Raw genomic sequence first — 13,675 nt, forward strand, 5'->3', positions numbered from 1 at the left:
CCTGCCTCTGCTTCTGTACTGCATCTGTTGTATGTAGTGTAATTATCTGTGCAGTGAAGTAAGGCTACATGTTGGAGGATAGAGGGCAGTAGAAGTATGGCTGCTAAGCCACTATCCCACTATGATGGTTGTAAGAGCAATGGTACTGGGATTTGAGTGAATGGAGTGCCCACCGTCCCAGCCGTGGATGTGCAATTGCGGGTAAAGCGGAAGAGACTGAAAACATAGATATGGGTCAGCGCTGGCCTGCAGGAGAGGAGCTGTCACACAGGAACAAGCCTGTTAGTTGGCTGCATCTATCTAGGAGGCAGCATGCATCCTGCCATCAGGCGTGCACAATACTGGGGAGATTATGTGTGTGTGGCCTCCAGCTTGTCTCTCATCCTTTTTGAATTTTGTTTGCAGCATACTGATGCATTTTGAGCCATGTTGCTATCAACAGTATTGTCATAGTTACATTTCTGTCTTTTCATTGTCTCCCATGACCTTATCAGTTTTACCTAATTAGCATTTTAGCTTTTTTTTTTTTGCCTGTTTCTAATGCTTGAATGGGATATGTAATGCCATACTTGTGACACCTTCTGGAAATACGCCCCCATTGCTGTTTGATACAGAGGACTTTTATTTTTGAGAGTTGGAACCTTGCTAAATTAAATGAGTCGTCAAGGCTTCTCTCATCACTATATCGCAGATGGAATCCAGATACTTTCAGCTTTTACTGATTATGTCTCTGCTGTCTGGCCATCACAGCAAATAGGGTGCTAATGCATTGTACACACACACACACACACACACACACACACACACACACACACACACACACACACACACACACACACACACACACACACACACACACACACGTTGATGGCCTGCAATCTTGTGCCCAGTCAGAGAAAACAAGAGCAGAGACAGAGTGACTCATCACCAGATGGCTGAGTGTGGCACATCTCCGCCACCAGGAGCCCTTATGCTTTTACCACCTGGAACAGACCCAAGTGATGGGGCCTTGGAGCCTGGCCACCCGGGATACACAGCAAGGATCAGGCAAAACATGGCACATAACATCACCCCATCCCATCCCCATTAAGCTTGGATTGTTTTCCTCATCTTTTCTTTGCTATTCCTGTATTACCAGCCTGCTGTCTGTCTTGGTAACTTTGACAGCCCCCCCCCTTTTCCTCTGTCCTGTCCATCTACTATACGTCCCCATATACACACACTCCCTCCTCCTCCTTCTCACCCCTCAGGTCTCGGCTCAGGCATCAGTAATAGACTGAAATCGGCTTGGCCTGCTCAAGCCTCCCCCTCCTCCCCCTTTCTCCTCCTAGTTCTTTCTGTTTGGCTCTGCTTGTCTGGGTTATATTGGGTAAATAAATTAGCACAGTGCCCCACTCTCCTAATGAGGACAAGGTCACATGACAGGCCTCTTCGTACGCTTAAGTTAAGCAGTTTGAGGGATCGATTCCATTATCTCCACCGCACAAGAGTCAATGGAACCCGTTCTGAAGCCTGCAGGGTATGTACCAGCTCTTTTCACTGGATTCTCCTTTTCACCCAAAAGCAATTTCTTTCCCTAATGGAGCCTAAAAAGTAGCTTTATTTTAGAAATTGAGGTTTGTTTTGAAGGAAGAGAAAGCAAATGAGAGAAAGCTACAAGCATACTGTAATCACAAATTTTGCTGTGCAAATAGAGACCACTGTCGAAGGGAAAGAGCGGAGAGGCCTATTTGTTGATTTGGGCCTCTTTAGCAAGGAAATCAAAGGAGAACTAATGGCAGGGATTTTTCGGGTAAGCGCTTCTCCCAAAGCTTGAGCTTTGAACAGTTTAATAGCAAATTCCTTTAAGCACTATGGAGAATACTTGATTTCCAAGAATTTTCTGTCTTCAAACAAGGCTCAAACCCTTTCTGATAGTGGTTTGGGAGCCACTCTCAATCGATTCTGTTAGGGGATTGGAATAAAAAAGGGTTTTATTTCTAAATGAAAAGACGTCGTCGACAACACTGGCATTTCCTCCGAGGTGAGCAGAATAGAGAGATTTGAAAGGCTTAGTGAGAGTGTGGGGGGAAACAGTTGGTTTGTCAGAGATGGGTTTGAAAGCATTGATCAAGGAACAGGTAATTTTTCAGCACTGGCTATAGCATCTTAATAGGCCACTTGAAAATACCCGTCTGAGTTTTGACACCAGATGGTACAGTCGTCATTAGGCTGCAGTGACAAGCCTTCTGAAGTGGAGCGAGCTGTGCGTCACTTTACACACCAGCTTTTCACACATACACCCCCCATTTGCAAGATTTTCTCTCTGCTATTGTATGATGACGCCTTATCAGCCAACTGTCTGGCTCAAAAATGGTAAAGCTCCAGTGAGGCCTCAGCAGCAGCTGAGAGCAGTAACGGACATTATTAGAATAAAGGACTTTTTAAGACCATCGTGATTACAAAATTTAAGCAGTGACTTGTGTGCAGCTGAAGGTTTGTGCATGTCTGTTTGATTGAGTACCAGATGTCATCATAACAGAGATCAGAAAGTTCAACCACAAGAGGGTGAATATTCCCCTAAAAATCAAGGCACGCTGCTTTGTTTTAAGTACAAAAGTTGAATGGCCTTTATTATCATGGCTACATGATTAAAAACAAGACCTGTGTGAATCAACAGCACACCTGTCTTCACCAAGGTCACACCTTTGGCGGGATGAGAAAGGCTTTCATTTTTCAAAATGAGTAGAATTTTAAGCAGTGTCATTTCGTGTGATCTTTACAAAATAATGACATTTTAGAAACAGATGATGAAGGTGATTAGAAAACAGATTAGTTTTGGTGTCCTGAAACAGGGAATGTATTCATGCTTTAGGCCTCAGTATGCTTCATAGCTTTTCTAAATGTATGTGAGGCCCTCTTTTTGATTGCAGAATTGAGGGTGGGGGCTGCATCTCATAATTTTAGTAGCTGTCTGGAACCGGCAATCCCATCCACTTCATGCAGGGATTGGCTGGGTGTGTAGAGGTATGAAGTCTGTCTCAAGTACTCTTATGTACTTATGTATACTCTTGCCTTTTTCACACAGCTGTTTTTGTCACTTTTCTATATGAGTTAGGTCTGCCCTTTAAATACCAAAGATACAAATCATCAGCTGAGAAACCTCTGAATCGAATCTCATTTTGTCATTTGAATCATGGATTTTTTTTTTTTTTTTTTTTTTTTAATGTCACTGTACCCGGAGCAATGGCAGATAGCAGCATGATAGGCTGTAAACTTTTACACAGTCTTATCTGGAAAGTACTTAAATTTAAAACTGTGATGGATGTCCAGCAGGTTAAAAGAAACAGAGGGCAGTGCGACGCAGTGCAGCACAACTCATTTTCATTCATTACTTTGGTGCTCTCAGCTCTGGCACCGAACGTTAGCAAAGTTGGCTAAACTACTTTTGAACCAGACGCTGGCACTGCCTCCTCTATCGCCATCTAATGTGATCAGCACTTCAGCTGACAGTGCTGTCAGTGGCAAGAGATCGGCTCTGTGGTGTGCTCAGATTATTTTAACTGAACTAAGACCAAGACTGTGTGGAAATCTGATCACAAATCCTGTCCAGTCTTACAGGTAGAACAGTTATACCCATGCAGGCTGTTGTAGGAGTTCAATGTGGGGTTGCTGCTGCAAAAGGAAACCACAGTTGAAGATCTCAGATAGCATATACTGTAAATCCACACTTCCCCTGGGGCAAAGTGTCCATCTTCATTCGATCCTTGTTACTGCCACCTTATTGGATCTGGGTCTTAATGTTTTGGACCTGGTGCCCTGGTTGTGTTTAAAGTAGGTCTGTGTCCACACAGATACTTTGGCTGACACACTTCTTGGCAGAGCAAGTGAAATGAGCACTACAGGACATGTTTCTAATCTTCACCACTGTACCTTTAATCCACTTTGATCATACAAAAAGTGAATTTAACGCTTCAGTGTCGGCAGGAACGTGGTAGCCTAGATGGACTGCCCCATAAAAGTCTGCGGAGGACAGGAGAGGAAGAGTTCATATGTACATACATATACATACTCATATATTATACATATCTCCTGAAATGATACAGTGATCTGCTAATAAGTAAAACAACACTCTCTCTGTCCCTGCATGTGCTGCCTCAGTGGTTATATTCCACATTTTCTAGTCAGATAGACCCGTTCATGTGACGCGTTCACCTAGAAAGCAACATGAAAACCACATAATCTGACAGTTTAGATGTTAGTCAAATGGCCACAGGTCACACATGTACAGGTATCAGATTTATTTTAAGACTGAGGATATACGTATGGTATACATATGACAAACAAAATGGAAAAACATCAGAAGTCAGGACAGTTAACAGCTACAGGGTGAACGTGAGGCATGCAAGAGGAATCTACAACACTGACAAGCAACGCTCCCATGGCTTAATAACATTCATCTGTGGCTGCATGGTGATCACTTCAGTGTCCTTAATGCTGCATGTTATGCCAACGCCGGCATGCGTAGAGTCCACAGGGATCATAAATACTCAACGATGCCTGGGATCACCACGGTAAATCTGTTCCGATAAACCTGTCTGTCAACATGACATATGCGTTAGTGCAGGCACACACACACACGCTCACACACACACAGCCCGTGTTAGCTGGGAAGTTTCCACTCCTCACCTCTCGTCCTCGCCTCTCGACCATTTGGCCGAACCGCGCCATCTGTTCCCAATGAGGAGAGTAATTGATGAGAAAGAGGCTTCACCTGACAGGGTGGGAGAAGCTGTTGGTATTTTCGGGACGCGTGTGCTGTATTTGATATACAGTACGGTGCTTGTGTACAGGGATACATGCACTGACTGTTAGGTGCATGTTTTATTGAACAGAATGCCAAATTATGCATTGCATTATGCAATTATGTGTTCTGTATGCATGTGTCCTGATTATTAGACATGTATAAATGAAAACTGAGTCACATGTTGTTGTGTGTTGGTCTTAGATGTCTGTGTGTGTGTGTGTGTGTGTGTGTGTGTGTGTGTGTGTGTGTGTGTGTGTGTGTGTGTGTGTGTGTGTGCAATGGAGCCACACCTTTAAAGTCATGTGTGTGGCAGCTGCATTGTTCTCTGTCAGTAGTGATTAACATTCAACCCAAGAGCAACAACATGCTGCGTGTGTGGTCAGCTCTTTGGACGTGTCTCAGGATATTAAGCTCCAACAAACGTCCAGCTGTTAATGGTAGGTAATTTTGAAAAAAAGCAAAAAAAAACTTAAAGCACTAAAACTCCAGAAAAAATGTTTGTTTTTGAGCCTCTTAAATTAAACGTCCCCTCTGTGCATATACTCAGAATGCATTTGTTTTCCAGACTACGCAGACAGAGCTGCTCGCATGTACTGTAGCCAATAAAATAATTTCTTTCAACTTATTTGCATAAAGCAGTTGAAACTTGTCAGTTCAGATGCAAAACAGCATAGTCCTTATTTTTCAGCACCACTGCTTACAAAACCTGGTCTTTCATTGGCTTGTAAGCTACAATGAGCTGCTCGCCGTTGTTCACATTGTTGCTCGGTGCGTCTGCCGCCTCAGCTGTCAATCAGACACTTAGACTGTTACACCCAGTCAGTGGCTCGGAGGCTAAAGGAGCAGTTCTGATATTTCCTAAAAGGCTTTTTGTTTTTCTTTCTTTCAGTAATGAAAGATGTTGTGAATTTGCAAATCTCTTTGATAGAACAGTATTTTTGGACATCACCAGGCCATGCCTTTCTATGTTGATGCATATGTTGACCAACAAGTAAAGAGAGTGCAGTACAGAAATGCCAAAGATACGTTTGAAATAATTATTTTCAGCTGTAAAATGGATGTAAAATCTTCTTCACAGCTTAATTGAATTTATAGGATCTTTATCAAAAATGCACATTTATGTTCATGCTTGTAAGATTTTAAAAGTGAGTATCATCTGATGTATTATCTAAAATATCAATATTGGTATCAGCCTCAAAAAAACAATATCAGTCTATGTTAATAATAAATGAAGTAATGAGTAAGATGATCAGTTTAATTATCCTGGAGATGAATCAGCAATTGTGGAAGTTCCAGGAAGGGCCTGGTATTGTTTCTAGTGTGAAACTCAACTTTATCTCCTTATGTCAGCCAGTTTCTTCAGTCTTTTTAGAGTTCAGAGTAAGGAGGATGGTTGTTTCTCCTTCTAAATTAGTTTTCCGTTCTTTCATCTTCCTTTGTCGGAGCTTTTTTTTTTCCTTGATATGCAAACCAAACAGTGGGGGCTTCCCAAATTGTTATCTACTACTGTAAATTAACACAGTGCACAAGAGCGTGAGATTTGTTTACCCAGTTCTTTTAGATGGAGCTGATAGCATTGGTGTTAGTGTGCATGTTCCCGGAGGGCCTTCTCCGTGGACTGATGTAAACAAAACAGATGTGAATCACGGAGTGGGTAAACTCATTAGCAAGTTATTATTAAACAGGTTCACATCTGTACTTCCATTTTTGAGGGGCACTGAATTCAAAAACCAGTATTTATGTCAGCAGCTATTAGGTCAAACGCACAGAGAGGCTGTGTCTGTCCCCACGGAGCAGACATCATACAGCATCATTCAGTGTGTTGGACAGCCACTCCGAGAGTGTGTGTGTCTTGTTTCTGAGGAGGTCTAAACTTGGGTGACCCGTGTGTGTGTGTGCGCTGAGGAGCAGAAGTCAGCACACTTGTTTGTTTAGGAAGTTTGCAGGAGATTTGCACTGATGAATTAATGGTGGCAGAGCAGTGGTGCAGAAGATGCTCTGGGGGAGAGGGAGAGACGGCAAGAAAGAGCGAGAAAGCGAGAGAATGGAGAGAAGTTGCTGCTCCGTCCTGCCATACCCGACTCCCCGCATCTAAAAGCCCAGCTGGGGCAGGCTGGCGCTGGCTCGGCAGTGGTGGCGTGGGGTGGAGAGGAAGGGAGGGAAGGAGAGTCAACACGACAAGGACAAAGCAAAGACAGGCCATAGGCTTACTGTGTTTTAATGTTGGGGGGGGGGGGCGGGGGGAGCAGAAGTTATGCTGTACTGTGGCTGCAGCCTTCCACATCGACACGCTGCCGCTGCAACCAGCGGCCATCAGCGGCAGGCAGTGAAGGAGAAAGACTAGACCCACTGTTTAATTCATGGGGACTCGGAGCCATGCGTCACCGTGCGTCACTGTGCCGTTTGCAGTGCAATAAGCTTTGAAACTGTGGCTCGGCAGCCACTGTTGGGGCACTGTTGTGCATACAGACGCACACAAACACACTTGGATATAAACATCCTAATGCTTTGGTTCTGATGAGAGTCCCTCACTGATGATTTAATCCATAACCTATAGCCCTAACCCTAACCCTAACCTGCACACTTAACCCCTCACTTCAAAATAAACCCTAATCCTTGCTTTAATCCTAACTCTAGATGCAAACCCTGCAGTGGGTGGACAAAATAACAGAAACGCCTGTCGTACAGCTACTGTAGAAGCCTATGATGTGGAAGTTTTAAGAGTATGTCATAGAGACACTGAATCACCTCTGTAGTTGTTTTTTGAGACTATACTGTGATATGGAAATCTATAGTGTTTATGCTTAGCTTAGTTTAGCTTAGCATAAACGCTGGAAACAGGGTTAACGGCTAACCTGGTTCTGTCCAAACGTAAGAAAATCAATCTACCAGCACCTTGGCATGTCTAGATAGCAGGCCATGTTTTTCTGTCATCTGACAGAAAGTGCAGATGACACTGCACACATGTAATTGCAACCTGAAGCTTGTTTTCGTGCTTCAAGGTCATTTTCTTTTATGCTTGTAACTGCAGTGATGATGTGTTGGATGCAGAGTGTTGCAGCAATGCAGGGAACCTGTAGTCACCACTACGCCTGAACACATCCTGTGCAGACACAGACGGAACACTGAAGCTGTTCTGCTAACATGCTGCTCACTCTACACATCCTGTGCAGACATGGTGTCAAGCTCATTACTTAACACTGTATCTTGTTTGTTCAATCCCTATTTCCAGTTTCTGTGGTATGCTAAGTTTGCCAGCTCCTGGCTGCAGCTGCATGTTTAGCGTACAGACATGAGAGTGGTATCAGTCCTCTGATTTAATTAATTGCCAGGAAAGCAAATCAGCTTTTCCTTTAACTTTTTAAGCCAACAGGGACAAGAAGTCCTAACAGAATAATGGAAGAAGTTCCATGAAGACTGGGCAGATTTCACCAGCTGACAAAGGCCATGTGACATGTGAGTGTTTTTCAGGCTCAGGCCTTAGTTGAGGACAGGAAATTCTTCAAAAGTGAAGTCTGTACTATATATCTTAAGGTGTTTAATCTAAGAAGTATGGAAAATACCTTTATTCCTGTGATCCACAACAAACAGTGGTCTCACAAAGGAACAAAACAAGCTCACATGCAGTCAGCCTGCCCATACATAAACACCTATGCTCCACAGCAGGCCTGCTTCTGATTCACGAGTGGCTAAAAATACACAGCAACCTCATTTGGGACTAAAAATATACAGCTACCCACCTCTAAAATCCACTTTGTTGATGGATGGGTATTAGTGAGGATAATGCAGCTCAGATAATAACTGTTTGTCAGTCTCATTCCTATGGATATGTGGCACATATGTCAGAAAAAGGCCTGTGTCACAGTGTGTGCGTGCACGAAAAATCACAAATCTGTCCAGCAGGTCACCCACGTGGTTTCAGTGTTTACTGTCGGCTCGGGAGCTGAAACAGCTTAGCCTCTGAGCACAGCCATGCATGAATGAGCTTGTACTGTAGTTAATGCACCTGGAGAGCAGAATTTTGTTGCCAGTCTGTGAGGTGTAATAAACTCAAATTTTAGATGTGTTTACGATGTAGTTCTCGCGTCGCCTTTGAAGCATGAGCTGTTCTGATCATTTTTCTTTGTGTTCATCTGTGCTCCAGTCATTCTACTGACAGTAGTTGTGTATTAGTAATGACTTCTGTCAAGGATGTTTGGTTGCATTTGTGCTGAAATTACTCCATTTTTGAATAGTCGGTAAATGTGTGCACTTGTTATAGATATATAATGAACATGGAAATGTACTGAGGCCTGAAAATTGTTCATTTTTGGCCCGGTTTAAGATTGCAGGTAAGTGATGTGAAAAGCAGTCACTGGAGAAAAAAGAGGTTAAAAGAGTGCTTGAGCGAATGACAAGAGAAAAGAGCCTCACTCAACCGCTGTCATTTTGAGCAAACATAAGTGTTTGAAAACAGTAATATTCGCATGTGAATGGTTTGTCTGTCTTCCCGAGAACCCTGTCTACCACGGTGACAATTGTTCTTTTGATGGACTACCAGCTCCTGCTGGAGTTCAACGTTCAATTGAAAAGCTTTTATTGAGCCGAGTGTCAGCAGGATGAGGAGAAGCAGCATGGCATCTGGCATAGGAGGTGCAATTTGAAGATTTCTCAGAAGCAGAGGAGTAGATTAGGGGGTGTTGAACTGGATAAACCTGTCAGCAGCATCTCCTCTAGACCTCCTCGAGCACCAGATGTACAGTCTATTGCAGCCTCAGGGCAGCAGACTCTCAAATTCAAAGAACCGCTCCACACAGGTGGTGCTGATGTTTTGCAGCTCGGGCACTTTTTGTCCTCTGACCCGTCTGTATCTGCATACCTCTCTGTTCTCCTGAATATGTATAAAGTTCACAAAGAGGGTGGCCTGCCTGCTCTTAAAAACAACACACACTTGAACGCTGCAGCTGTGAAACCCATTCCACCCACAGGCTCTTCATCACAGCACGCTCACCCGCTAAGGAGTGCACCAAAATATTATCTTAAACTGAATTCCATCAGTTTGTGTTGCTAATTAATACCAAAGCAGCTGGGCAGTTCATCCATATTCCTGTGACGATACCTCATTGTGAGGGAGGTGGGCGAATGCAGGCCGAGCTGCAGGAAGCTAACAGATGTCCCGTTTGAGCTGAGCTGTGCTGGGAATATCAAGTCTAGCTGCCTGCGTGGTGCTAGTTGGCTGATGTAGCATCAGGACAGGCTGTTCACTAAGTGCTGCCCGGTGGGAGAGATCAGTCCTCTTTCTGCCTCTCTCTCTATCAGCCGACCCTGACACCAGTACCACAAGTCACATCCTAACCTGTAGTCTCATTCGGTCACATGTGACTATATTACTTCATGATAAGAGTCAATTTAATTCAGTCTTAGCCACACTTTTTTTTTAAATCTCGAGTTAAAAGAATAAGAGCTAATATGAATTTGTGGAATGGTATACTTTGACATTGTTTGTTTAGTGTAGAGGACTTTTTGTGGGTTTTGCGGGTGATAATGTGTCAGACTGTTTCATGGACCTCTAATGTGTCTGCTGGGTGCTTGGCAACCTTGTGGTCACGGACAAGAAGAAGAAGAAGAAGTGTTACCACTTGTTCCACCGTGCTACCCAAAGACTCCACAAAATGACTTTGCCTGGCTAAGATAAAATCTAGATAAAATCCAGACAAAAAAGTATTTTTACACTTCAGTTTTTATATCTGTTAAACGAGCAGGACTGAATTTGTTAATTAGTTAGCTTTAGAGGTCCTGGAATGAGGATTTTGTTACCTTTGGATTTACCCAGGCGTGCTTTTTTTCCCATTTCCAGTTCTTACACTAAGCTAATGGTTCCAACTACATATTTACTACAGACACGAGAGTGCTATCGATCTTCTCATCCAACTCTTGGCAGCAACAAGCCTATTTCCCAGAATGTTAGTCCTTTAAATTAATTAGAATGCAAATGCACAGCCTTATCCGGAACTGATGTTGCTGTGTTCATTCCTGGTGGCTTTCCTGCTTCACTTGAGTGACAAGCTAACGGGGGACTCCAGATTTGTTGTTAGCAAAGTGACAGCCCGATAATGCACGTTTAACATCTAGCATAGAACACAAAGCACAAATGAAACTCACCTTGCTCACTGGCAAAGACACCAAATTTCTGAAGGTAATAGTTCAAAAGGCTGTTTTTGAGTCTCTCATAGTTAACGTTTACTCTGGCTGTATCATCAAAGTTGTGCAGCAGTGATCACATACCGCTGTCAGAAACCCACTGCCTTCATGTCCAGTCCAATGATCAGTGTCAGGTTTAGTGTTTGGTCAGTGAGGCGACGATCATGGCCGCAGTGCGCATGGCAGCTGTCACCATCAATGCCTTTATATGTGTGTGCGTGTGTGTGTGTGGGTGTGTGTGTGTGCGTGCGTGCGTGCGTGCGTGCATGGGTGAATGCGACTGATTGTAAAGCTCTATGCACTACTCTTGGGAGAAACCGCTGAATAAATTCAGTCCTTTGTCCATTTACATCTTTAGGTTTTAATGGAGACATTAATGGCGTCTTTTCAGCCATGTTATAGCCAGTTAGCTGATACATCCGTGGTGAACGAGGCTCGGTGTCGTGTAGAACAAGAGGGCGTACAGGAGCACCATCAATCACAGCTATAGTAAGCTCCACCTTCAGCATGCATTGACTGGCTTTGACAAATTTCAAATGCAATTTACTGTTTCATTGATCCCTCCCACATTTAAACCACATTTCCTGCATGCAGCACACTAGCATTGGGAGTGCGGCTGCTGTAAGATTTTTCTCAGCGTTTTCAAAACAAAATTTAGGTCAGAATAAGTGCTGTTGTGCTACTACAACAACAATGTGAGTGATAAATCCTTTTAAGCCTTAAGTATTTGAATCATCTGTTTCTCACTTTTATTTCAGGCATGTGAGGTTAGTGTCTTGTTAAACAAGATGACATTCCATCAGGATCATGGATTTATAATAGTAATTATATAAAGTAAAAGGAATTCACATGGGACAGCAGTTTAACTTCATCTCTGCTTGTTTGAGAAATGGCAGACAAGTTCTGGGACGTCCGCAGAGCTTGAAGGAGATTGATCCGTTCATACATGTGACTGCAGATTCTTCATTAATAATAACCTTTTCAGTTTGGCTGGAAAGCATCACATGCACTTAGATCCTAAGTCAGAGGAGTGGGCTTCAGCTTTTCTTACTGATTTGGTCCAAGTCAGTTTCCCTGTGATTGACAGCTGCCCAGAGACCTCCTGGAGGCTCTGTCTTCATTTGCCATGTCCATCGCAACTGTCACTTTCCATTTAGGAGCTATTCTTTCTCTTAGCGCTTCGGCTAACACCCTTGTCTTGTTCTTGTTCTGGGAGACGTAGATGGAGCCTCTGACGCTCCTTATGTCATCTTTTCTCATTGAAAGGTTAAGTACCTGCCAGAAGCACTGATGTTTCACTTACCTGCTTTTTATGTCAGCAAATCATAATCTTCTTCATATTGAGCGAGCTGGTGTGTTTGTGTTTGATAGTGGGAACGCACAACATCTTGCAGATTATCGAGTTGGATTTATTGAACAAGACAACTCCCATTTCCTCTGCGTTTCGCTTTTACATCAGTTTAATTGTATCACACTTGAGTAAGCTAATGTCTGTGCTCAGTGAATTTCAGCGATCCGCAGAATGTGCCAAGCGTTGCCAATGGTGTCTGCTGCAGAAGGGCATCAGGTTGACCAGCTTGAGCCAGCCAGCCTGCCAACTGACAATACGGGGGCAGAGAGAGAGAGAGAGGGAGAGAAAGACAGAGCAAGAGAGAGAGAGATGTGTGGGGGGGAGGATGAAGCCTGATGAGAACAAAGTGGGAAAAGGGCAGAGAGAAGGAGTTAATTCAAGAGACTGAGTGAGACGGAGAGGAAGGTGGAGGTGGAGATGGAGATGTGTTAGCGGGTCACTCCAGGTAACGGCAGCCACACATTTACTTGTGCAGGTGCAGCAGATAAGCCTCAAACTTAAGCACAATAAAACTCATCTCATGAATACACATCTGATTTATAGTTGACCCGTTAACAACGTCCAGGATTTGTGTGACCTGATCAGCTGGTGCCAGTAACACCAGTGGTGACAGATGTTGGTGCCTCCAGCTGGTCACTGCTCTCTATCCTGCAGCGCACATGCAAATGAGAGCAGTGGCTGACAATCAGTGTATGAATCTAAAGACCATACTGAAGATATTCAAAGCTTTTTAACTCTTGGAGTTAAACAAAGCAGTGTGCTGTGAATTCACTCTTTATCGTCTTGATAATGATTCCAACAAACACCGTCGATTTGACCTTCTGATTTTATGAAATTCTAAATAGATTTAAGCAATACTGTATGTCTAATATTGCTAACTATTTGACTTTCTTGAAATTCAGCTACATGCAAGTCTGTCGTCGAAGCTGTACACATGCTGTACATGTGGTGGTTATGCATGGCTGAAAACTGATTCCAAGAGCTTCAGTTGGGCTGAAAACTGGCTAAAAGTTAAAATGATTTTGAGCAGCCTGTGATGTCACCATCAGAAAGGTGGGCGCCTCCATAGGAAAACAAGGGCTTAGCGAATCCAAGGCCATTCGGCCAGTGAAGGCGTGTGGCGCCCTTCATGCGTAGAGTCTGAGTGTGTCCACATGGAGACCGTGGGACTGCTCTTTGCTGCTTCAAGGACATGGTGCAAATGAAATGGATGGGGTCTGGCACAGGGGCTTTTTGTGCAAATTAGAGAGCGCAGCCAATCAAAGGTTTGTGCTTTCCCACCCACCTCTGCTGTGGGTCGAATGGGATGTTTCTATCATGGCCAGTCTTGTTTGTTTGTCTGTCTTTCAGACAGACTC

The 13,675-nt window shown here is 43.7% G+C and overlaps 1 protein-coding gene across 5 annotated transcripts in view; it reads left to right on the top strand.

Moving 5' to 3' along the window:
- The window catches only part of oxr1a (oxidation resistance 1a), a 154,166-nt gene that overhangs the window by 43,503 nt on the left and 96,988 nt on the right, over positions 1–13,675 (top strand). For 2 of the 5 annotated variants that reach the window (XM_070967428.1, XM_070967432.1), the window contains exon 1: positions 1,446–1,519. The exons of 2 other annotated variants lie outside the window; for them this stretch is intronic. In XM_070967428.1, coding sequence (XP_070823529.1) covers positions 1,494–1,519 — 26 coding nt within the window. In that variant the 5' untranslated portion in view covers positions 1,446–1,493. Of the gene's footprint in view, positions 1–1,445; positions 1,520–13,675 lie in introns of those variants that run through there. One more of the 5 variants, XM_070967433.1, reaches the window with a different exon arrangement.

The sequence above is a fragment of the Chaetodon trifascialis genome, chromosome 7 (assembly GCF_039877785.1).
Source record: "Chaetodon trifascialis isolate fChaTrf1 chromosome 7, fChaTrf1.hap1, whole genome shotgun sequence".
NCBI classification, from domain to species: Eukaryota; Metazoa; Chordata; class Actinopteri; order Chaetodontiformes; family Chaetodontidae; genus Chaetodon; species Chaetodon trifascialis.